The sequence below is a fragment of the Cydia fagiglandana genome, chromosome 17, assembly GCF_963556715.1.
Source record: "Cydia fagiglandana chromosome 17, ilCydFagi1.1, whole genome shotgun sequence".
Classification (NCBI taxonomy): domain Eukaryota; kingdom Metazoa; phylum Arthropoda; class Insecta; order Lepidoptera; family Tortricidae; genus Cydia; species Cydia fagiglandana.
Genome location: NC_085948.1, coordinates 4,626,696 through 4,653,111, shown reverse-complemented (window position 1 = coordinate 4,653,111; position 26,416 = coordinate 4,626,696). Strand labels below are relative to the sequence as shown.

Below are 26,416 nucleotides of genomic sequence, written 5' to 3'. Positions count from 1 at the left end.
TCAGGATGCGCGATGCGTATGATGTTGTGGGAAATCTTAATTACTGACGCAATATGCCAACTGAAACCAAATTAGATCAAAAGACGCCTCACTTGTTATTAATACCTAGACTCTACATAGGTAGTAAATTGTCTAGATCAAATTGTTAGTGAAAATTATTTTCAGTTTCATTGATCCCGCCCGTTTGTGGAGGTCACCTTGAGCGCGAAAGCTCAAATGGGAACAAGTTCGGTGGAAGCGTCACACCACGGAGAAGCTCCGTGAATGACGCCGCGCACGTATGGTTAACACTTTGATATTTAACGTAAATACGTATTTAAACTTAGTCAGAGCAGATTTCACCATGTTACTAAATGGTAACGCGTCGTGTCAATAATATACGCGGTACCGGTGTGGTGAATTAAATACGAACATAATTATATTGGACAGTTGATAAACTTTATTAATAGAAGTGAACATGGACGTGCCGGCAAAGGGAAATGTTTTGGGCAGTAAGTACCTACACTATTTCAGTAAATGAGACTTGCGAAATGTTACGTCAATGTTTTACCGGTGAATTATGATTATGAAATTAAAAATGTTGAATGGGAAGTTTCAATAACACGTACTTACCTATTTAATTATGTTAGGTACTTTACATCGCTTTTTACATGCTATTATAAGTTCGTTTTTTTTAGCATTAGAAGAACTTGCAAGAAGGTAAGCGACTTTGACATGTCTTTTAATTATATTATATTAAAAATATGAAACGATTACTTATGAAAGCAGAAGAATATAAATTATCGTATTAGATTCATAATTGTTACATATTTGCCGTAACTTATTTTTGAAATGTGTTTTTCAATTAAAAGACACATCAAGATTGTTTACCTAATTTCTAATGCTAAAAAAAACGAACATAGTGTTTCAAATACCTATTTAACACCACTCGTGGATTATTTATTCTGTACTCGTGGGCAGAGATGTGAAAAATACTTTATAAAAAGTATTTAAATACAAAATACAAATACTTCCTTAATATTACTATTTCAAATGCAAAATACAAAATAGTTTTTGAATTTGTATTCAAATACAAAATACGAAATAGGTATTTTCAAAATACTTTTTAAAAATACAAATACTTTGCGATAAAAGGTCTGAGTAGTGAATACCTAGTCTGAATTAAAAAGTATTACTCAGAATTTCCAAGTTGAAAAGACTCTTTATTCTTTGAAATCAATCCTCTATCTAAAGTGCAAATTTCTAGTTGTTTGCTCATATTAACTGGTAGGATATGTAGGTATGGATGATGGTTTTTAACGGCCAACTTTTAAAGCATTAATTTGTAATGTTTTACAGCTAGTATAATGCCTCTCGTTAGTGTGATGAAAACGTCTCGTTTGTATTTCACCAGGGCAGAAAAGTTTGTTCTCCTCTCGTGCCTTGAAACCCTCGCAACACTCAAGATTCCACTTTTTTAACCACTCGCTACGCTTGTGGTCATGTGCGACGTTACTAAACAGATTCAATAGTTCCATGTTAAAAGAATGAGAGAGTTGACAGGATTGTAACATCAGAAGAGATTGTAACTCCTACCTACATTACCTACCTACTATAAAGTATTTGGTGTATTTTGAAAATAGAAAATAGGTCTCAAAAACTATTTCAAATAAAATACAAAATAGTTTTCTTCAAAAGGTATTTAAATATAAAATACAAAATAGGTATTTTGCATTTTGTATTTGCATTTTAAATACAAGTATTTCAAATAAGTCACATCTCTGCTCGTGGGCACAGCGGGTAATAGGAATAACTTATAGATTAAGTATAGGTTACCTAAGTGAATGTTAATTGGATTCACTTATAGATTAAGTATAGGTTCCTAATTGAATGTTAATTGGATTCGGTGCCTTTAAAAAAAAGTTAATTTTGTGTTAGGAACCGTCCCGAGCAGTCACTTGATGCAACTTGAATGCAACAGGTGCTATAGTAAACTATGGTATTATCTACTCTACAACGTAGAGTTAATACTTAGTGGGCTAATTACTCCAAAAAGGGGGCGATTAACATTACGATGCCATACATTGTTTATACTGCTTCTACTTATTTAGTATATGTGTGCCTACAGCAGTCTATAGGTAAACTTACCGGATCTTTTATTTATTTATTCAGTCCACACAGCGATGCGATATATTTAAAACCCATAGCGTGGGCTATAGTGCTATAGTGTGTTTTAGCACCTACCCAGGCATATTGATAAGTTTACACAATTTACAACGGTCATTGACATTATTGAGTCGCTTAACTTCAAACTCGGGTAAATCCATCTGTCAGATTAAGCGATTTTATTGGTATTAAGAAAACGTAATAGGGTAGATATTTGCTGAGAGGGTCCAATGGATTTACCCGAGTTTGAAGTTAAGCGACACAATTACCTATATAGAACCCAAAGGTGCATAAGAATTTTAATCACGAGCGAATTACAAATACTTAATAAAAAAAGGTAATAAAAATATTAAAATTCTGCCAAGCTGATCAAATAAAGTGTAAGTAAGTAAAATTTTCTTAAAAATAAAGTCTTAAAGTCTGACTGATATATGCGTGCAGACAAAACCAAATCGAATAGGTAGGTACAGGAATGTCCTTGGCGGGTCTGAAGGTCATCTCCGGTTGCACTGACGTGAGGTCACAGGCGTTCAAGTACCTATTACCTAAAGTCTGAGTGTCTACGGTGGTCTACGGACTCTACGGCTAACATCGATAAAGTACATAAAGTAAGCATTATAAAGAATAAAGTAGGTACCCAGCAAACATTTTTGGTCGATATTCCGAAAAAGGCACCTATTTTAGGTCGCACAATTTAGGAGACCAAAATGAGGCACGTCGAATCGACGTCGTGGGCACGTCGAGTCGACATAAATGGGGAAAAAACGCACGTGCCGGCGACGTATTTATTGACGGTAAATTAGTGATTACAACCATTAGGTCAACACTAGGTCATGTTTCCGACGTGGATTCGACGTCGCCACGACGTGCCGCGTAGTGAAAATGTACTAATTTGGTATTCTTTACCACCTTTAGACGTGATGGCGACATATTTTTATCCATATAATTACTCTGCGAGGCAATATTTAGATGAGACGCGATGAAGAGAAAAAGAGACACAAACATTACGCTTATATATTCTTTTCACTCAGAAACAAAATGTCTAACAAGAAAACAACTTTAAGTTGTGCAATGATAATGGCGGCCACTAAGTCATTTAAAATAATTTAGGCCGATTACGCTGATGAAGAACGATGAAATCTAGTGCACAGAAATTTTTTTCGTGCAGTATGTTAGGTTTACATACAAAACTATCGATGGGCTTTTGAAATATTTAAGTTTTCAACATTTTATAAAATCAAAATGCATATATTTGCTTGTAATTGAGTGTTGTAATTGAATATTTGTGTGTGTGAGTGTATTGACTTGATCAAAAATATTGTTTTATTTTGAATATTAGCACAATGAAGTACCGTGCGATGGCACCATTCAAGATATAACAACTTAAATTATGCAATTTCATATTTAGCATCTCGTTATAATGAAAGAAAATGGCGGCACAACCTTATGGTATTGATAGTACTTTACAAGTGATTTTAACTATATGGTCGCAATTTGGTATCTATTTTAAGTAACATTTACCTAAAATTAGTAGCTAAATCGACATAAAATCGACGACCTAAAGGTCTCCGTATGAGAAATAATTACGTCGCAAATACACCTAAAATGTCTTATTAGTACATTTGACCTATTGGTCAGCCTTTGCAGTTAATTTTACCTAATATTTCGACTTATTTTCAACCATTAAGTCCCTGACTTCATGGTCCCCGTATAAGAAATAATTACGTCGCATATACACCTAAAATGCATTATTAGTACATTTGACCTATTGGTCAGGGTTCGAAGTTAATATTACCTAATATTTCGACAGATTTTCAACCATTAAGTCCCTGACTTCATGGTCTCCGTATAAGAAATAATTACGTCGCATATACACCTAAAAGGCCTTATTAGTATATTTGACCTATTGGTCAGGGTACGAAGTTAATTTTACCTAGTAATACGACTTATTTTCAACCATTAAGTCCGTGACTTCATAGTCCCCGTATAAGTAATAATTACGTCGCAAATACACCCAAAATACCTTATTAGTAGATTTGACCTATTGGGCAGGGTTTAAGGTTAATTTTACCTAATATTTTGCCTTATTTTCAACCCCTAAGTCCCTGACTTCATGGTGTATTTATGAAGTGAAATTTACGTTTTATTATCCCTATATTTTGACTTGGAAGTAAAAGTGTACAATACGTAAAATAATTGGTGACTTAGGACGTAATTTTCACTTAAATTGGTAAAATCTTCTTCGAGCCTAGGAAAAAATACTTAAAATGTTTGCTGGGTACCTACTTACTTAATTACACAATTTTTTTTTCGACACTAATAGCAAGATTAGCAAGTAATAGTAATTGTGCCTGTGACATTTATCATGTAACGGCTTGTAACGGTACCTACCCGTACCCGACTGTCAATTTGAAGCGAACGGGTAGTAACGTTACGTCTTACGTAGGCGAACAACGCGCGAACGCGGCGCGGCGCGGCGCGGCGAAAGCGGCCGCCGCCGCGCCGCGCCGCCTGACATTCGCGTGCAAGTCGCGCCGCACCGCGTTCGCAACGAGATCGCTTACGTAGGACACTTCTATGGGCATCAAAGGATTGATTTCGCCGCGCCGCGCCGCGCCGCGTTCGCGCGTTGTTCGCCTACGTAAGACGTAGCGTAAGTAGATACTTAGGGCCACTTGCACCATTCCACTAACCCGGGGTTAACCGGTTAAACCGGGAGTTACCATGGATACCAGTACAATTTGACACCGGGTTAACGGTTAAAGCGGTTAACCCCTGGGTTAGTAAGATGGTGCAAGTGCATGGCGCTTAGGCGAAAACGCTCTTGGTTCTTGATGGTCCTTGGACCATTGGTATGCAATGCAACTTTTATTATTATTGCATTTAGGTAGAAAATCAAACGAAACAAAACCTTCCATACGAATATCTGTTATCTCATTGGCATTTCTCTATTGTTTACTCATATGCCAGTTAAAAAGCTTACCTGACCGGCTTTTGTTTCACCCAATCGGGGTCAATGACACATATTCAGACATCGTAAATTTTATAGCATTTTTGTTGCTGCGGAGTGGTGTTAACGGAATTGGTATAGATAATTCCAACTGAAATTGTAAATTAAGGTGAGGTATGCCCGGGGAAAATTTTCAGATTCTGTCAAATTACCCCATTTCACACACAAGCACGCGTCACGCACACTACCTCACTTTACCGGGACAGGTCAGTGACCCATCCTGTTTTTTTTAAGATGCAAATGAGAGTATTTTGAGTTTCGTCTTAACCACTAGCCTCCTTTGAGGAAGAGAAACTCTAAAAAAGTTCCATTGAAAGAAGGAAGACAAAACAATATATTTTATCTTGTTCTCCTTGTCTGTTCATGTCACATGTGACGTACTTAAATGTAAATTAACTAAATAATCGAATTCATTAGATACTCGAACTAAATAAACCGAATTGATTTGTGCCTTATCGAAAGCCCTATTGATTAGAGTAGTACCTAAATAACGTTTTTCATGTCAAATGAAAAACGTTATTTAGGTACTACTCTAATCAATAGGGCTTTCGATAAGGCACAAATCAATTCAATGACAATTCATGAAAAACGTTATTTAGGTACTACTCTAATCAATAGGGCTTTCGATAAGGCACAAATCAATTCAATGACAATTTCATTAAAATCATATGTGTATTCCGATGATGTTATTATTATATAACTTACCTTAGCTTAGCTTCAGTTTGTATATATTTAGTTATACTACCTAGCTACTAAGAAAAAATTGCATGCTTCTTCAAGTGAAATGTAGGGGAGAGCGGGGACAAAAGTAACTGCGGGTGGAAAGTAACTATTGCTCTGTAGGTTTATCTAATAGACAAAATACCACTCCGCTGCTATTAAGTGATAGACAGTGGTGCCCCCTTCACTCAGTCAGCGCATTCAGTCGAAACGGTCGCCACGTGCTATTAGGTTGTGTGAGAGGACGCAACGTGATTTTTCGAATCTAAAGTACGTGTTTTGACTTTTAGTTATTTGATGTTTATGTTGTATTAAAATTCATACATTTTCTGAATATTTGCATATCCCCTAGAGTGGCATTGTCTGGCTCCCAGTCTCTATGGTGGCGGGGAGCCGGGAGACGGACAGTCATAACAAGCCGTTGAATGGCGGCGCCTCAGATTTAACGGTGGCTTGAGGTTGAGTGGCGCGGCCAATTTAGAAAAATATACGTCTAGTGGCGTGGCCTCCATGGGTGGTCATCGCGAATTTGGCGTGTGTTAGAAATATGACCATTTCTTTAAAAATATGTATGAATGATATTAATTATGTATCATTGAATTCAGCATAAAATGGCTTATTTGATTGTATACCAATGAATTTCATTATATTTATGTGAATTATGCTGGACTTGATCAAATCTCATAATACCAATTTTTTTTTCTTTCATGTATAAAAATACGTATAATTAGGAAATAAAACAATTGATTGTAGAAAAAGCAGCCTTTATGACAAAACATTACATTTAACACGATTCACACAGTTTATTTCACTTTTTATCACTGCGTATTCCATTTGTATACCTTTGTAAGGACAATGTTTTTAGCAAATAAATTTCTGGTTTCTAAATGTTCGCGGCTCGAGAGTCGGGTTCCGTAGCTCAAAAAGAAAAAACGGAACCCTTATAGGATCACTCGTGCGTCTGTCTATCCGTTTGTCACAGCCAATTTGCTCCAAAACTACTGGACCAATTAAGTTGAAATTTGGTATACATATGGAAGTCTGCTACCCAAAGACGGACATGTAATATAAACAAATGAATTTTAAGTATAGGCGGCTATTTTAAGGGGAATATGAGTAAATTAGAAAACCAAGTTTTGCAAACCATATCGTGTTACATAATAAAAGGGCTTATTTTGAGGATCTATATATTTTTTTTATAATTTTATATGAAACAGTTTAAAAGTTATTTAAGAAAATAGGCAAAAAATGACCGTCCCCCCCTCCCTCTTATCTCCGATAAAATTGGGTCTAAAATTTTGAAAAAAAATACACAACCTTCTACCTCTAGATGACAGGAAAACCTATTAGAAATCTAGAGTCCAGCGTGAGTCGGACTTAAGAAAAAAAAACGCGGTTGGGCTGTTTTAGGGACACAGCCGCAATTGTTTACGTGAAACTGAAACGTGGTGCGGACAGCTAGTGTGAAGGTCGATGGCCAAGCTCTGCGTTGGGCCGAAGGCCTGAAGCAAGGCCTGTTCACTTCCTAAGAAAGTTATGTCCCCAAATAATTGCGCATGTGTGCGCCTGAAGCTTCTATGTGTGCGTTGGCCTCCGAGAAAAAGTTGCGAGTAATAAAAATAAAAACATTTTTCTACAGCAACATTGCTCCCAACTCTGATTTAAATTATCACGAATTTTATACATTATTAATCATAAAACGGGACTTAAAACGCTTAAAACTTAATTATACGCGATTCAGTTTTAAAATTGAATATTTGCTTCCAACTGTCTTTATCAATGTCCATAAAATATATGGAGGGTAGGTACGTCTACCCACCATAATAAAAAATATATTTGTATAAAAAATATATGTGACTCTGTCCAACTGCTGTGGTTAAAGTTCATAACGAAAATTTTATTTATTAAATCTTTAAATAATAAATACAACGTAGCGATACTACCACTTAAGACTGTAAGTCTGTACCTACATGGATTACAGCAATGCACATAGAAAATGTGCTAAATGCGGAGCAACGGCTGTTGAAGCAGCCAGAGTGAAATTCACAGTTTTAGTGGGTTCAGAAGGAACCGAGTCATAATGCACCTGGAAAGCGTATTAATTAACCGTGAAGAAATGTATGAATACAAGTTGGAAATCTGTGTAAAATGCCGTGTGTAAAGTGTGTCTGTGTGTAAAGTGTAATAGGTAGGCATGCCTAATGTTATTTGTATTACACTGGAAACTTTGTGAATGCGCTTTATTAATGTCAAATTTTTATTAAGTTGTCAGGGTTTAATTTTCAGTGTATATTTCTATGTAAAACATATTTTTAATAAATAAAATTATACAATGTTATAAACATAAATATGCCTTTTATTTAAATCAATTGAAAATACCAAAAACAAGGGGTAATATTTGCATTTTTCATATATTTCGTGATATGAAGATAACAAATATGTTTATCAACAGAATTACTACCTACCAATACCCGCCAGGCTAAACCGGTTGTCAACTTTAGTTCTTGGTACACAACGCGGCGCTACTAGTATAAACGTATAAACGTTTGGGGACATTTTTTTCTATGGAGTTATCGTTCTTCTCCTAGTGAGTATTATATTCTTTGGCCTGAAGCATCCGAGAGAGCCCATACAACCATTTCCAGTCGCCGTTACGACGCGGTGTAGACACATCTTGTGTCGACACCGTCTGTTTCGGTCACAATTCCAGTCGCAGAGTCGTCGCCGTGTCGACACAGTTACCAGAAATGGGGAAGGGTCGACACATGACACAAAGTGACATAAAGTGTGGTCGCCGTGTGCACACATTGTTTCGAGTTTGCGACTACTTTATGCCAATATCATTCGTTCATTCGTTCATTTTGTTCCTGTCAAATGGAAACTGTCAGATGGAAAAATTGTTAAATAAAAATAAGTGACATTAATACGCCATCTCTAAAACGGATTACAAGACGTAATTATATATTGTTTGCATTTATATTACAATAGGACTAAAATTATAATGGGGTATTAAACTGCTCGAGTGATTTGATAAACTAAGTGTAATATAATCAACGCGCCACCACATTGTTTTAGTTTAGCCGGAAATGAAATTGTTTACTTCTCAGTGCCTGTGTTCATAACCATATTATTTGATGCATTTTTAGTACTTCGATGCGTATACTATACTTAAATAACAGAAATAACGCTTTACATACTACGAAACTTGTTAATTATGATGTATAAATATGGTTTAAGGCTGAGAAATATTGCAGTCACAAAGTAGTCGCAAATGTTTCGACTTTGTGTCGACTCTGTGTAGACACATGACACGCGCTGTCAAAAGTAATAACAAAGTTACTGGATTTGCAAAATGACTCCTTGTGTTCATTTGTTTTCAGATATTCTCAAAGTGTAAAAATGCCGTGGTCAGAGATGGGACTTAATAGATTAACTGTTTATTCGACTAATTAATGGAATAAAAAAAGTCCATCCTCAAATTTTAATCGCAATTAGTTTAGTCGACCTATAGATAGAAATTGAATTAATCTGAATATTAATCGAATAAATCTCGGTTGGAAGTTGACAGGGGGCCATTTTTGTACGTAAAAATAATAGAATAATAGAAATGTCTTGCATGCAGATGGTAGCCAAACACTTTGTCATAAAAGTCGAGATGGGTGTCGTTTTATACGTTTTAGGGGGCCCCAATTTTGAAAATGATCACCATTTTGGAATCCAATATGGCGGCCATGCACTATGTTAAAAGTCGACATGGATGTCGTTGTATTGGTCATGGTCATCATTTTCGAAATCTGCTCTTCCTAACACCTATAAATCAACATCTATGACGGCTTATATGAAAAAGTGCACGGCAGACATCTTGGAATCCAAAATGGTCATCATTTTCGAATTCTGCACTCCCTAAAACCTATAAAACGATATCCATGACGACTTTTATGACGAAGTGCACGGCACACATCTTGGATTCCAAACTGGTCATCATTTTCGAAATCGGCACTTCCTAAAACCTATAAGATTATATTCATGACGACTTTTATGACAAAATACGTAGCCGCCATCTTGGATTATAAAATGATCATCGTTTTCGAATTCTGCACTCCCTAAAACCTATAAATCGACATCCGTGACGACGCAAGTTATCTTTATTTTCAGATCTAACAAATTGCTACAGAATACAAAGGACAAAAAAAGAAGCGAGGAGGTAATGAAACAAGCAAAAATACAGATGATTCCTCGACGCAATTGGATGCTTCTTAAATTGTGTCCAGATTTTTTTGTCATAAAAGTTTTTATTTTTCACATATTACTCTCACAAGTTCCGTGATATTTCGACCTTGTAATTTTTTAAGTAAATGTTTTTGTTTATCTATGAGAATCTAACTAGAATAATATAATCAAGGTATGTTTATATTTGATGATTGAAATAGTACCGCGAAAAAAAAATATATATTTGTGTCTTATATTCCTGCCGAAGACTTTTATTTTTCCTTTTCCTTATACACAAGTTTGGCCAAGTAACAAGAATTTAGGGCTCTCAATTTTATTTTGACTTCTACAACAGTAAAGCTACGAGGCCATGTTTGGTATCGTTTTCGTATAAATTCGCAGTACCAAATTTAGTTATGGTATCACATTGACACCATTCCAAAGTAAAAACATATAAACTTATTAAAATACTTTCTTTTAAACTCCTCTTCACGCTTAAACTGCTGAACAGTTTTAATTTAAATTAAGTACACATATATTTTGAGTCCCGAGACAGGACATAATAAGTTATCTCAAAAATCATCCTTTAAAGGTGTGAAATGAGGTGTAGGGGGGAATTCAGAATTGACTTCTTGAAGTTAATACTGTTTAAGTTTAGGTTTGAAGTCATGTTTTTTTATCATTTTTAACTAAATCAAAGATGTAGACCATCCCAAATTTCATATAAATCGATTCAGCGGTTATTGATTTCCCGTACAAATTTCCACGCCACTTTTCACACCTTCAAAAGATGATTTTGGTTATAAGATCTATCCTATGTCCTGTTCCGGGACGCAAACTATTTCTATACCAAATTTCAACGAAATCGGTTCAGCGGTTAAGCGTCAAAAGGAGTTTTAAAAAAACCGGCCAAGTGCGAGTCGGACCCGCGTGTTAAGGGTTCCGTACATTAAGTCCGACTCGCGCTTGACTGCACATTTCTAATAGGTTTTCCTGTCATCTATAGGTAAAGAACTATTTTGTGTATTCAGACGGACAGACATACAGACGCACGAGTGATCCTATAAGTTTTTTGCTTTTGAGGTACGGAACCCTAAAAAGATTTTTTTTAATTTTGTGGAATGGTGTCAATGTGATACCTTAAATGGATTCAGCAACCCAGATTTATACAAAAACGATACCATACACGGCCTAGCACCTTCACTGATGTAGATATATGAAGATAAAATTGAGAGCCCTAAATAAACTTTCAAGAGCGGATATCTCAAAAACTATTCAACATATCGAAAAAATTGACTGAATAAACTTGTAACAAAACTTAAACTTGTGGAAATTAACTTTCATTTTGTATAAATGGCCATGTCGCTAAGATGCATAGTTTCCGAGATATAATCGAAAAACCGGAAAATGGGACCTTCAAACAAAGCCCCCTCTCTTCCTCCCGCTCAAGGGCTACGGCCGGGGACTTTTGATATGTTCACCTCCTAACTTGCCCAAACCAAGTTACAGAGTCAAAAATTGTGTTCCGAGCATTTCCCTCTACAACTTTTTGGAGCATTCGTTGGCTGACCTAAGTAGCTTATTGCATTTCTTTAAAAACTTTTCTGTAAAAGGTTGACGGGTGTTGGGTGTTTATATGGTTTTGGTCAATTATTATCATTTGCATCGCCCATGATGACTTACTAGAATTACTTACGAGCACACGAGACACTAATAGTAGTTTGTCAAACCTTGGTTTTCAAGAGGTATTTTATATTGACATTTGCTGTCACAAATTTGCTGTCAGATTTAGTCGCAAACCGCACGCAAAGTGCACACAAATGTGTCGACACCTTGTTACGGAAAAGTGTACACACGGCGACGACACTTTGTTTCGAAACAATTCTAGACACATTGTGTGGACTCTGTTACGACACATCTGACATTTAGTTACCACTTTGATGATTCTGCGACTGGAATGGTTATATGGGAGGTGCACCTCCACGCAAGGTCGAAGCATGAGCTTTAGGAGGTTAGTGCTCAAACAGAACAAATAATTGGTTTAAGTACGAGTAGCTAAGTGAGAAGGCTGAACTGCCGTATATCGCGACCATCGAATTTCGCAAATTGCGGGGATTTTTCTTTTACACCAATGAAACCGTAGGTAATTAGAGTGACAGAGAGAAATGCCAGCAATTTGCGAACTTCGATTGCCGCGGTTATAGCCCTGTTATCTTGAATTAACAGAGATACGCCTAACAATGAAAAAAAATATAGGCACTATGCTTAACATAATACTTGAACAAAAAAAAAATGGGTAACTAACTATCCTAAGATAGCCAGCCGTGTGTGGACGAATTGAATAAATAGTTGAATGTACTTAAGAACTTCGCTTTGCTCGCTCGTTCAAAAATGTGTGCAGTACTGAACCCTTGGGACGCGAGTTCGACTCACACTTGACCGGTTTTTATTTTGATTTGATATGTCATATTATATTAAATTACAGCCCACTGTGTCTTGTTACTTTTGACCCACAACGTGTTACTTTCTGCACGCCAACGGGGTCATTAGTAACAAAAGACGATTTTTTTAAAACAAAATACACAATTATAATGTTAGTCAAGACGTTAATGTACAGAACATGCACTGACGTTATATACGAGTATGACTACATTAAACTCATCAAAATAATAATGGCTAACCAGAAACTAAGGTCAAAGTACATAGTGTTACGTTTCTCCCCGCTCTACCCTACGCATCCAAAATTACTGTCCACCTATGTTCATCACTATATTTTTTGCAAATAAATATATCGTTATCTTTATCAATAAATAAAGTCCTGGCAGGGTGGAAATTTCATTTTGGCGGATTCTTTCTCTCTGCATCTGACTGTACCTACAGCTATTACGGCATTTTTTTGGTAAACTTACGGTTATATGTTCAGACTCTGAATCTCTATAGTTAATATTTAAGATATATGGACATATCGGTATCGGCATATTTAAGATATATGGTCCTTGAACTACGTCCAAAGAGAGGTATGGGAATGGGAACTGAGAATGACATCTCGCTTTGTGTGGTAGGGCACAGCACAGCGGATGTCATTCCAGATCTAGAGCAGAGCTCAACCTTACAGAAATCTGCAGCCAAATAACACTAGCACTAGACCCTACTCATAGTGTCCTTCCTGCCGGTGAGTATGGTTGCCAGTTATCAACGAGGGGTGCGGAGTGTTAGACTCGGCAACGCGCATGGAGTTGCAGGCATCCAAAGGCTACGAAGATTGCTTATCATCAGACGGGCCGTATGCTTGTTTGTCATCGACGAGGTATAAAATTAAATATGCACAGAATATCATTGAACGAAAAACTTTGTTTTATTTTATAGTAAATTAGTATAACACTCGATACATAGGCAATCACAAACCAGGCACCGCAGTGGTTTTGGGCTGTAAGCCTCGTAGGCCAGTATGTATAATGTATATCTCGGCCTCACAAGCCGCAAAAACTCGCTGAGGCTAGACCATAGCCGTTTATTTATTCTTGATTTCATGAAGGTTTGCAGAACAGCACGTAACCGCATTATACATCTATCTTAGACGGACCTCACAGCAACAAAATAGGTGTACCACTGCACGATTTTCAAGTAGTACACGAAATATTTACATAATGTTCCGTATTAATAGGTAATATTTGAAGATCAAAAGTTCTCTAACATAAATACAAGATCACAACATTGTCATCACAGTTCATTGACGTTGACGTACAAAAGTACGTCAAATAGGTATGCAATATTAATACCAGCATAATGAAAATTAATTCCAATCAATAAGTATGAGTCTTCAAACTTTTTTCATTCTAAGCCGGGTTTCAAGGAGCAAATTACTTAAATGATATTGGAATCGTATTGTTTTAAGATAGTTTACTGCGTTTTTCAACCATTATGCCCCAACAAATCAAATCTAAGATGAGACTCGAGCTCCATGTGATGATAATTATTTACCCTGTTTTTTTAAATACTATTTGTCTACTGGTATACTTTTTCGTATATGTATATGACTTAATGTCGAAATAAATGCGAAAACCAACTGTCATTTTAATTAAATTCGCGATACGTGTGCTTTGATCCGAGCCCAGCGGGCATCTGATCAAAGAAGTTGCGTGCACGGAACCGCTGATATCATATTTTCGAACTTATTTAGTGAATGTGAAATTAAAAAAAAAAAGGAATCCTGGTAGTCGTTCAAGCATACAATTGCGCGTACATAGAAGCAGTTTTCATATTTCTATCTTTTGTGCACAAATTGTTACGAATCTTTAAAGTCCGTTTTAGACCTATGTTCGTGATCGTTTTCTATCGAGCAAAAGTCAAAAACTTAGGATTCTAATCCCTCCACTCACTAGAAAAAGCCCTCAAGTTTGCTAATTGAATGTATGGCAGCCGTATTGTGATCCAAAAAAGAGCTACGGCTTTTAAAAAACTCCGTTTTCTGAACTCACTGCACCATTAGGGTTTAAATTGTTTATACCAATTCCGTTAACACCACTCCGCTGCACCGAAAATGCTATAAAATTTACGATGTCTGGTAATAGTAATAGTACATGTGATATTTTATCATGTAACGGCTTGTAACAGTAGTACCTAACGCTACGTCTTACGTAGGCGAACAACGCGCGAACGCGGCGCGGCGCGGCGCGGCGAAATCAATCCTTTGATGCCCATAGAAGTGTCCTACGTAAGCGATCTCGTTGCGAACGCGGTGCGGCGCGATTTGCACGCGAATGTCAGGCGGCGCGGCGCGGCGCGGCGCGGCGGCGGCCGCTTTCGCCGCGCCGCGTCGCGCCGCGTTCGCGCGTTGTTCGCCTACGTAAGACGTAGCGTAACGGTAGGTAGTAGGTACCCGTACCCCGTACCCGACTGCCAACTTGAAGCGAACGGGTAGTATATAAGTATTATATATCGATACTTAGGCCAAAACGCTCTTGGCCCTTGATGGTCCTTGGACCATTGGTATGCAATACAACTTTTATTATAAATTTTATATTAAAGGAAAAAATGGAAAAATTACGCTTCCGGCAGGACAAATAAAAAAAATTAACTTTTATTATTATTGCATTTAGGTAGAAAAAGAAACGAAACAAAACCATCTATATATATGATCGAGTCTCAATAACATTTTCTATTGTTTACTAGTATATGTCAGTTAAAAGCTTACCTGACCGGCTTTTGTTTCACCTAATCGGGGTCATTGACTCATAATAGGCATAATCCCGTGTGTTTAGAAGTGTGTGTGTGTGCGCGTGTGTGGACCTGATTGATTGCTGTTGATACCCAATTGGACCGATTCTTCTTTTCCGTTATATTTATATAAAATTTTACGGTTTTGAAGGGCTCGTTCTGGGCGTATTCTACTTACCTCAATACTCCTCAATACTACTTAGTGTCTTTTGAGCATCGGTGTCTAGTCGTATGCGAGTGTTTCACAATAACACGCGTTGTTGCAATTGACTTCTCGCACGTACATCACAGCCTAATCTAAGTATGTATGTATGTAATTTTCAGTTTAGATGTTTGCAATGTAAACATGATGATATCATTGATAGTCTGTATGAGTTGCGATATTTGCATCATATTTAATTTAGAATTAATATCGACTGGGTTTTGATTACTTAAACCAATCTTTTCTTCCCCAGGGGTAGTACCAGCGCGGTACATCCTCGCCATCCTCGGCTCCATAGCCATGGCCATCGTCTACGGGCTGAAGGTCAACTTATCCGTGGCCATGGTCGGCATGCTCAACTACACAGCCATCAAGACGTTAGAGGGAGACGCGGGGAGCCACTCAGCTGCTGTCGACTCTGGCAACGACTGTGGAAGCAAAAGCGCTGGGAACGTCACTCATCAAGAAGTGAGTTTGTCTAATAACTCTGGCAGTCTAGCATGAGTTCCGTTCTGGCGCGCGAGTCTATACTTGAAGTCGCGCTTGATGTATGGAGTCGCGCGCGAGAACGACTAGACCGCCACTGTAGGTACTTTCAGACTGTGAAGATTAACGTCTGTAGATTAGCAGGTATGCTGAGCTACACGTACGTGGGCCATAATGAAAGTTTATGGATTCTGATATTATGAGACGACTTATTTTTTCTAAGTGGCCAGTCCAGGAATTTTTGTATGCCCTAAGTACAATAGGGCATCGGAGGGAGGCATATGACTTCATACTTATATAGGTGCAGCGGCAATTAAATAACTGTTGTGGTCAGCCATGGACAGGGAAAACTCTTGGACACGGTCTGCGCAAGACCGTTATGTTAAAAATATAGGAGGGGCTTTGCATTGACGTTTTTCAGCCAAAATTACAACTGCACCGTATTTAATTTATTCATCAACAACATTCGAAATTGATTGGCGAATTGAGGCTAACTTCTGTAGTAAACATGCCACTGCGCCGATTGTTGCTTCTGCATCCATAATTGTGCTCCCATTTAGTTTACTGGGACGTGTATATTTAGTAATTGGGAGTGGGACAGTCATAAACTTTAAAAGATTTACATGGGTTAATAATAATGAGACATTCAAGAGCCTGCGAAAACCGGCAAAATGCGCATCTTAATTGAGTCAGCTGAAAATGCTGAAATACCCAATAAATAATATTGGAATGAATCCAAGGAATTTTGTTTTCAAAGCGTGTTTAAGTTGAGGTAGATTTTAGAATTGTTAAATGGTCATAAGTAATTTATGTTTGACATTAGGTATGTGGACGGACAGATAAATAGAGATAGGTGATGGACATACGGACACGATAAAACTAAAAGGGCTCCTTTTTTGCCACTTCATCAGTAACTATAAAAGGGCAAAAAAGAAACCCCATTAAAAACTGTCCTTAAATGCCTGTCTACTGTGGTTTATGTTTTTATTTGTGCCTTGGGGCAAAGGTTACATAGGGGTAAAGTTGGTATACTTAGCTACTCAAAAGCAACTGGGAGGTTCCTTTACTTTGACCTCTTTAGGCCCTAGAGTAAATACGCCCTCTGTAGTGGAAAAGAGACAGTATTGGAAGTGGATGTTCCAGTTATTGAATACTATGAATATTTATTATGTCTTATTTCATATCTATTTATGTTGTTCAAGTTGGCGAACAATAAGGTTATTTCGATCACCTAAGTGAGACATGATGCATCAAATTTCAATAAGATTCAATGAAAACGAATGGTCAACCAATTAAGGTTGGAGCAACAGCGAATTTAGAGCCATCGATTTTCACGCGGAGCCATCGTGTACAATGAGGGTTAATAATAATGCGTACGTTTCTCCTACTATAAATTTGATGATTTCAACGCTCTCTAACAGAATGAAGGTCATTTAAATAACGAAAATTGTTACTTTCACAACAAGGCATTAATCGATTTTAGAACCCCTTTGACGGCCGGCTACTCTGACTTCCACTGATGAGCAGAGCTGACACATTCCCGGATCTAAATAGAAGTACCTATATCGGTAGATAAATTCATTAAAGTCGAGTTTGCAATTAGAATTTTAAGTTATGATTAAACCATATCTGCTCTAAATAAATAAATATATATAAACATGTCACACTAAAAAATACAAATTATTATTATGAAGAAGTTGATGTAATTACACATACATTAAATTAATTAATTTATTTTAGTTTAATTTTAATTAAGGACCTCTTAACGAGTAAAGGCCTCCTCCAAATTATTCCATGCCTCTCGGTCGTTTGCCTTTTTCGTCCAGTCTTTACCTGCTACTTTGTAAATCTCGTCGCTCCATCGTTGTTTTGCTCTAAATATATATAACAATTACTTAAAGGTACATACCTAAAAAATCTATCTCTTTTTGTATTTCCAGATCGACGGTCCATTCACGTGGGGAAGCACGACGCAAGGCATCGTGATGAGTTCTTACTTTTGGGGGTACTTCATCTCGCAGATTCCTGGTGAGTTTCCATATTGATCTTTTTAAACTCGTTTTTATTTCCCTGATACTAAAATGATAGCTCTGATAACGGACATAAAAGTGCTTTCACGTAACTTTCGGCGACTTGTAGTAAGTGGCCCGCAAAATGCTTAAAGGGCCCAAAATGCCCACAGATTACCAGTTCGCCGGACGATATCAGCCTGTCAGTTGTTCAGAAAAGTCACCTTCTGTGATTAACTGACAGGCGGATATCGTCCGGCGAACTGGTAATGGCCCCTTTAGTCGAACACGATAATTCTCCCGTCATTTTGACCAGAATGATGGACTGAACTGACGCCAGAATTGTAGGTAACCGATGTCTAAAAGGCAGCGGTCGGCAACCTTTTAGCAGCCAAGGGCCACATAGTAGTTAACGAAATAGACGCGGACCCCACTTTGTTAATATTTATGACTTTATCAGACAATGTCGTTTATCAATCAATATTACCTACATACTAAAATAGCCAGGGAGGCTCAAGGGCCGCAAGTGAAGGGTTTGGCCTGTTGCCGACCGCTGGTCTAAGGTGTTAAACATTTAAATGTTCCAGGGGCGCGGATAGCGGAACTGTTCTCAGCCAAGTGGGTGATGTTCTTCAGCGTCACCATCAACGTGGTGTGCACGTTGCTCACACCCGTGATGGCTGAGTGGGCGGCCGCGGCCGCCGTCGTCATGAGAGTCGGCGAGGGGATTGGCGGGGTAAGCATTGCCGTTTCGTAACGAACCTTAAAACCTCCCAACTTATATAGTCCAATACTGCAACTATGGTCCTCAAGTTCAAAAGAAAATTAAGTATCAATACCAATATTCCTTTTAGTTTACTCTGAGTTTTTTCTTCCATTTATAAACATATCTTGCCTTTAGAACTACAAAAAATACCTACAGTAATAGTCACACCTGAACGAAAAAAAATATAGTTAATTTTGGACCATAGTTGACAGCTTTGGACTATAGTCACAGAATAAATAATAGTACTACCGTACAGAAAGGAAGCTTCCTACAAAACCGAAGTTTGACAGCGGTTCAGGGTCGAATCATGCTATCCCTTTCTAATACATGGCACTATCCCTTTCGGCTAATTAGGGTTGTCAAAATTCAAGTGATTATCTTATCTGTGGTCGTGCACGCAAAAGGAAGTCAAGTGGTGCCAACCCTAATAATTGCTCGGAGCAATGCTGAGCCGAGCGGAGCCGAGTTTGGCCGAAGTCAGGAGCTTCGCACCCCTGCTATAGTTGGGAAGTTTTACCGAACCTAAACTATTATAGTACAATTTGGCCATATAAATCAATCAATTGGCGATGGAGCGAGCTATGTTCAGGAGTTCCTCTGTGAGACCGCAGTAAAAACGAGGAAACCAACAAGAGAAAAAAGGGGTCGTCGCATGACCGGCATGACATAGATGAAAAGAGTTGCCAGAATTATCCGGCAGTCAGCTGAGCGGGTCTTGCTCGAAGAACCAATGCACTCAGGGCGCAGGCAGCCACAATAAGGCCGGTTGTTGTGGATTTCCAGCAGTGATCGTATTTCGGTTGATATGAACGGGAATACGGTGATGGTGTTAACATCGTTCATTTTCCAGGGCGTCACGTTTCCCGCCATGCACGTACTGCTGTCAAAATGGGCGCCGCCGGCCGAGCGGAGTGTCATGGCGGCCCTGGTGTACGCGGGCACGTCGCTCGGCACCGTCATTTCCATGCTGCTGGCAGGCATACTCACAGCTCAGCTCGGTAATTCCTTTAAATTTTAAATAACATTTTGAATACGGCAGTCGGGAAAAGGGCACAGAATTAATGCCATTGACTCCATGAACTCGGTGATATCTAGTAATAGATATTGCCACACTATGCTTGGTTGGGTATTGGGTAGACCATCTGGTCAATGAGAGCAGATTAGCATTAAGTCTGCCGATTTACATAATTGTCATCCATGGACAGTAAAGTTCCTATTTTTATTACAAGTCCAATTTTTTATTTAAATGTTCCTTTTGGCTGAGATCATTATCGAAATGGCCGCCGAAAACAAGTTATCGTCTCGTATGTTCTGATTATATTACATTACACGATCATGATCGAGATCTGTTACCAGCAGTCAGTAAATTAGATCAACCCAAAGAATACATTTATAAGAAATATCTTTACATACCTATTGTTCTTACAGGTTGGGAGAGTGTATTCTATGTGATGGGAGGACTGGCAGCGATCTGGTGCTTGCTGTGGGTGGTACTGATCCAAGATTCTCCGCAGCAGCAGCCTCTCATCAGCGCGGAGGAGCGGAACATGATCGTCACGTCTTTAGGAGGGAAGAGTGATGATCACGGTCATAAGGTATTCATCATCTTATGAGTCCCGTCCCGTCTTCGCCATTCCGAGCTGAATTCATTAATCATTCTTGTTTCCATCCTAAGTTGGCTACCATCCGACTGTTACACCACTTATAATAACAAACGACGAACGGATTTACGTCACGGACATGTACGAGTAGTCCCATAGGTACAGCTGTTAAGACAATTTTCGGGCAACATACTAGGTACCACAAGCACCCCTACCACAGACGGTTTGGTGCAACTGGGAAACGGCTACAGAGAGCCTTACTATTTTGATTCTATCTTCCTCCTGATTCTTGATCCTCCTGGTTGTCCTGATCGAAATACGATACGTTGAATGGAGAAAACTTCGGAGAACTTGATAATTTCCGATCAAAGCTGAATAAAGTCAACCAAGCAACAATAATTTATATATAGAAAACAGCAATCTTATCTTTCGCTCGCACCTATCATCCTGATAGTTTCCTAAACGATTGTCATCTTGTAGCTGCGGCCTCTGTACAAGAGTATACCCTAAAAGAGGTGCGGTACCATTTTACCAACCGTTGTTTTTTCCGTAGAACCTGCCAGTACCATGGCGCGCGGTGCTGACGTCACCCCCGTTTCTGGCCATCCTGGTGGCGCACGCGTGCTCCAACTGGGGCTGGTACATGCTGCTCATCGAGCTGCCCATGTACATGAAGCAAGTGCTCAAGTTCGAGATGACTGAGGTCAGTACACATATCAATAGAGTTCGTGTATATTGCCAGTGCCATGGGTGCTGATATCGCCTCCACTCCTGGCTCTCCTGGTGCACGCGTGCTCCAACTGGGGCTGGTACATGCTGCTCATCGAGCTGCCCATGTACATGAAGCAAGTGCTCAAGTTCGAGATGACTGAGGTCAGTACACATATCAATAGAGTTCGTGTATATTGCCAGTGCCATGGGTGCTGATATCACCTCCACTCCTGGCTATCCTGGTGCACGCGTGCTCCAACTGGGGCTGGTACATGCTGCTCATCGAGCTGCCTATGTACATGAAACAAGTGCTCAAGTTCGAGATGACTGAGGTCAGTACACATATCAATAGAGTTCGTGTATATTGCCAGTGCCATGGGTGCTGATATCACCTCCACTCCTGGCTATCCTGGTGCACGCGTGCTCCAACTGGGGCTGGTACATGCTGCTCATCGAGCTGCCTATGTACATGAAACAAGTGCTCATCAAGTTCGAGATGACTGAGGTCAGTACACATATCAATAGAGTTCGTGTATATTGCCAGTGCCATGGGTGCTGATATCACCTCCACTCCTGGCTATCCTGGTGCACGCGTGCTCCAACTGGGGCTGGTACATGCTGCTCATCGAGCTGTCCATGTACATGAAGCAAGTGCTCAAGTTCGAGATGACTGAGGTCAGTACACATATCAATAGAGTTCGTATATTGCCAGTGCCATGGGTGCTGAGATGAGATCACCTCCACTCCTGGCTATCCTGATGCACGCGTGCTCCAACTGGGGCTGGTACATGCTGCTCATCGAGCTGCCCATGTACATGAAGCAAGTGCTCAAGTTCGAGATGACCGAGGTCAGTACACATATCAATAGAATTCTTTATTGTACGGGTGTAAGAGCGTGTAACGAAAACAATACTTTAGCGAGGTTCAAGTCCTCATTTGCACGTATAACTAAAAATGGCACACTTTTTGAAAAGTAACATAAAATTGTCGAACGTTAAGTTTTCATATCAAGTATTAAATCAAGTACCTGATGCCTACTTATGGCGCTCCTATGGGAATTATGGGATATTTTATTGTCAGATTGTCACAGTCTAATTAGTGCTCCATCTATTACCCTCTGATTTTTATTCTGTGTGACAGTGTCATGGAAAAACTACATAACATTAGATTCATGTACTTCATACTGTTTACAGAATGCCGTTACCACCGCTATGCCATTCCTGACCCTTTGGTTCTTCAGTATGGGGCTCAGCAAGACCCTGGATTGGCTGCGGGGACGCGGCAACATCACCACAACTACGGCTAGGAAGATTGGCACTTTGTTTGGTAAGTGGGTCATTCTATTACCTAACATCTATTGCCAGAAAAAAGTATGATAGATATTGAATTTGTTTATAAAACTTTACAGTCATAGGAAAAGGTGTGCGCACCTCCAATCTCCGACGGTGCGCAGACCTCTTCTTCTTAATAAACTGTCGCAGCAACAATCAACTGTCCAGATGCTGTGGCCAATGATGATATAAAAATTGTATTTCCAAATTATACCTGAACTAAATAATAGTTTGTTGACCAAAATTCATACATTAATATTGGCTAATGTAAAAAGATGCCAAAGATGTGGTAACGCAGAGGTAAATGTTTTATTTTCATACAAATCGAGAGACAATCAAGGACCTCTGAGTTATTTACATTTGTTATTTATTATAGCAGCAACGGTTTGCCACCTTGTAGCCTGAATCGGAAACAAACTTTACATTGACAGTTCACGCCAAATCAAGTGCTGGTCTCTACAGTTCACGTGCATTGCACGTTCTGCCATCTCGTGGCCTACATTTGAAGATGAAACATGATATTTACACGCGCTAATAAACAAGGTGGCTCGACCTGTGCTGCCCCCTACAGTAAACGCTCCCTATTGGCAAAGGGACAATTGACGCACATTAACTTAAACCACCATTTTGTATTGATTATCTGATTCAGAATCATTGACACTATTAAGCGCCATGGATGCTTGATCTTCCCTGACTTTTGAGGTTTTTAGGGCCTGGGATTAAAAAAAATCTGATACAGCCTTCAATGTTCCCGATCGACTTCATCAGCTCACCATAATTTGAGATAAGAACACTTATTTCAATGTTTTTGTTCCCAGCTTCTGTGGTGCCAGCGATCTGCCTGTTGGCGGTGTGCTACATCGGCTGCAACCGCGCTGCGGCCGTGGCTCTCATGGCGATCGGAGTGACTTGCGTCGGCGGCATGTTCTGCGGGTTCCTGTCCAACCACATCGACATAGCGCCTAACTTCGCAGGTACTTAATAAAGCCATAAAATGTATCCCAAGGCCTTGGTTTTATCCATAAACTTTGTTTGCAACTATCCTACAAAAAAACGGCAATTCCAACCTCTCGTTAATAAGTTGTGATTCAACAAAATTGCTAAAAAGGGATATCCAGCTTGATTTTTGGTCGTTGAGTAACGCACGTCAGGGCTATAACCGCGAATTACTTTGTTCATGTATTTGCCTCTCTATCGCTCAAATATGCAATGCAATTAGACAATAATGCCGAAAATTAGTAGTAGTTTCTCCCCTCTCCTGCCACCACCGTCGCTCGCGCCGAGGTATCGCGGAGAGCTGCAGCCCGCAGTTTGCGATGGTCCTGAACGCTTCTCCCGTTGAAAATGCTTCTCGATATGGAGCGAAACATTTCGAGCAATCGTCGACTTAAAATGCGCGAGTGACATATGGTTTAGTATATTAATATGACTTTATCCATTCGTTTCAGGAACGTTGATGGCGATCACGAACACCGTGGCCACGATCCCTGGCATCGTCGTCCCTATTTTCGTTGGAGAAATAACCAAAGGCAATGTAAGTATTATCAAAGAGAATTTATTGTAATAGAGGGGTAAAGTCTGAAAAAAAAACGTGCCCCTAAGTTTGGCATCCAAAGCAGACAGCGCTGTACTGCGCCATATGTATTGCGGTCACCGAATTGTCAAACGTCAACTTTTGTCAATCAGAGTTACCGCAAAATGCATGGAGATGTACAGCGCCATCTTGTATCATCATCATCATCTCAGCCATAAGACGTCCACTGCTGAACATAGGCCTCCCCCTCTTGTATACCTGTCAAATTTGAAGCACGAAATTGTCTTAGATTTTACGCATCTTACCCAATAAATATATCTTTGGTATTACCTTTAACTTCCAAAATACTGGACGGAATCTTTGACTTTTTGATTTGTCCAGACGTTTCGAACTTAATTTTATACGCGAACTACACGGCATACGTTGCTAGGAAGCTCAAATGTTTCTTCACACTCATATTTTGCTACTGCATTCTACGAAGGCGAAATCCTCTGGCACTCATAATTGAAATTCCGATGAATACAAACATGTATTCATTCTTTTAACCTTTTAACCGCCAGCAATTTTTTATCGAGCGTGCTCATGTCGCCACCGACAGTAATAGTACCACGCAGAGTAAGGTTGGCATAGTTACGGGAGTTATAAATGTGCTGTAAAAACCAAATCGGATCTTTGTCTTATTTATCAGACTGTGGCGAAATGAGCTGGATATGTAATGTCTTATATATCAGACTCTGGCGGTTAAAGGGTTAATCTTTTATCATATTTTTCTGCAAAGGTATATGTAGATGGTCAAGCAAATCTTGTCAGTAGAAAAAGGCGAGAAATTCAAATTTTCTATGAGACGATATCCATTCGCGCCTACATTTTCTTTGCCGCCTTTTTCTACTGAAAAAATCTGCTTGAGCAACTTTATTTAATTTGTTCCAGAAAACCATAACCGCCTGGCGCGTGATATTCTTCGTGACCATAGCGTTGTACGTGCTGGAGATCCTGGCGTACACGATCTTCGGCTCCGGTGAGGAGCAGCCGTGGAACAAGGTGGCGCAGGAGGAGCCCGCGGAAAACAAACCGCTTAACAATGACACTGAGAAGACACACGTGTAAACTAAAAAAATATTCTGGTGCCGTACTGTTTATGTTGGTTTAACGTGAGTTAATCTGGGGAAAATCACATACACCCTTTCTGTTTCTGTTGTCAAAATTGCTTCAGTCTCTAATCGTTACTGTGCTTCGCGCATAGTTAGAGTGAGACAGGGTTATTCAACACGCTTTCACGCGTACCTATAGGTAGATTGAGGCAGATACATATTTAAAACGCTTCACGTTCTTATCAATATGATTGGGGCTTTAAGATCATTACGTTACATTACTTGTTTCATTTAATTGTCTACGGTTACCATATGGTCTACATAGCAACCCTCGGTCTTCTTGACCGTAGCCCTGTACGGTACGTGCTGGAGATCCTGGCGTACACGATCTTCTGCTCCGGCGGGGAGCAGCCGTGGAACAAGGTGGCGCAGGAGGAGCCCGCAGAGAACAAGCCGCTCAACAATGATACCGTGAAATGTGTACACTAAAAAAAACATTCTGGTGCCGTATTGTTTATGTTGGTTTTACGTGAGTAAATCTGGGGCAAATCACATACACCCTTTCTGTTTCTGTTGTCAAAATTGCGTCTTCAATATTCAGCGTCTTTTTCTTTATGTGTGAATTTTCCGTACGTGGGTAGGTACAGTCAGCAGCAGAAGTTGCTAAACAGGCCAGGTGTTCAAAATGATCTTGACGCGACTTTATTGTTAAGAGAATAAGAGCGTGTCAAGGTAATTTTAAACACCTCATCCGCTTAGGAACTTCTGCTGCTGCCAACGGTACTAGGTATCCACTTAATTTCCAACTTTATACAAATTTATATTATTAGCTGTTGACCGCAGCTAGTTAATGTTTGTGGGGTTCCGTACCCGAATCAATTTTAATTTTTTCTCTAAAATAAATAAACATTATTCGATGTGGTTGAAGAAAAATCGTCCAAAGCATTTAAATAAATAATTAAGCCTGTCAGTCGAAGCGTGTAATACATTCGAAAAAAATATTGCTAAATTGTGATGGTATTTACAAACAGTAATACCCTTAACTGTCCATCAGTGGACCTTATGCCTTTTATTTACCAACTGTAAGTGAGGGCGATGGTATGATATGAAACTATTATCGATGTTAAAAGTGCAACTCGCAATTGACCGAATTACAATAGCGCCAAATGCGCCAATGCATTTCAGTGTGAATCTAGTGAAGCTGTATTTGAATTTTTATTTTTACGGTGATGTTATTTTATATGTAAGTATAGGTACATATGTATTATTTGATGTTATCCTCGTAAGGTCCACCATATTATTATAAAGTTTCATATTTTGCATTTGAACTTTTTTATATAAGTAGTCAATTGGGATTAGGTATAATTTCACTAATTTCGTTTGC

At 39.1% G+C, this 26,416-nt stretch overlaps 1 protein-coding gene across 1 annotated transcript; it reads left to right on the top strand.

Annotated features, from left to right (window-relative positions):
• The first annotated feature begins 123 nt into the window (after positions 1 to 123).
• LOC134672927 (sialin) lies at positions 124 to 25,071 on the top strand. The gene is made up of 11 exons (XM_063530878.1): positions 124 to 491; positions 15,757 to 15,971; positions 17,930 to 18,017; positions 18,586 to 18,734; positions 19,615 to 19,762; positions 20,193 to 20,359; positions 20,919 to 21,068; positions 22,270 to 22,402; positions 23,226 to 23,381; positions 23,856 to 23,941; positions 24,872 to 25,071. The coding sequence occupies exons 1-11, from the start codon at positions 458 to 460 to the stop codon at positions 25,046 to 25,048; spliced, it is 1,503 nt and encodes a 500-aa protein (XP_063386948.1). The 5' UTR covers positions 124 to 457; the 3' UTR covers positions 25,049 to 25,071.
• Positions 25,072 to 26,416: the final 1,345 nt, after the last annotated feature.

Bases quoted from the DNA above. Each gene is read 5' to 3' on its own strand.
- LOC134672927 (XM_063530878.1), top strand. From the start codon at position 458: ATGGACGTGCCGGCAAAGGGAAATGTTTTGGGCA. The intron at 15,972-17,929 runs GTGAGTTTGTCT...TTGTATTTCCAG, and splicing joins GGAACGTCACTCATCAAGAA to ATCGACGGTCCATTCACGTG. The intron at 20,360-20,918 runs GTATTCATCATC...TTTTTTCCGTAG, and splicing joins GTGATGATCACGGTCATAAG to AACCTGCCAGTACCATGGCG.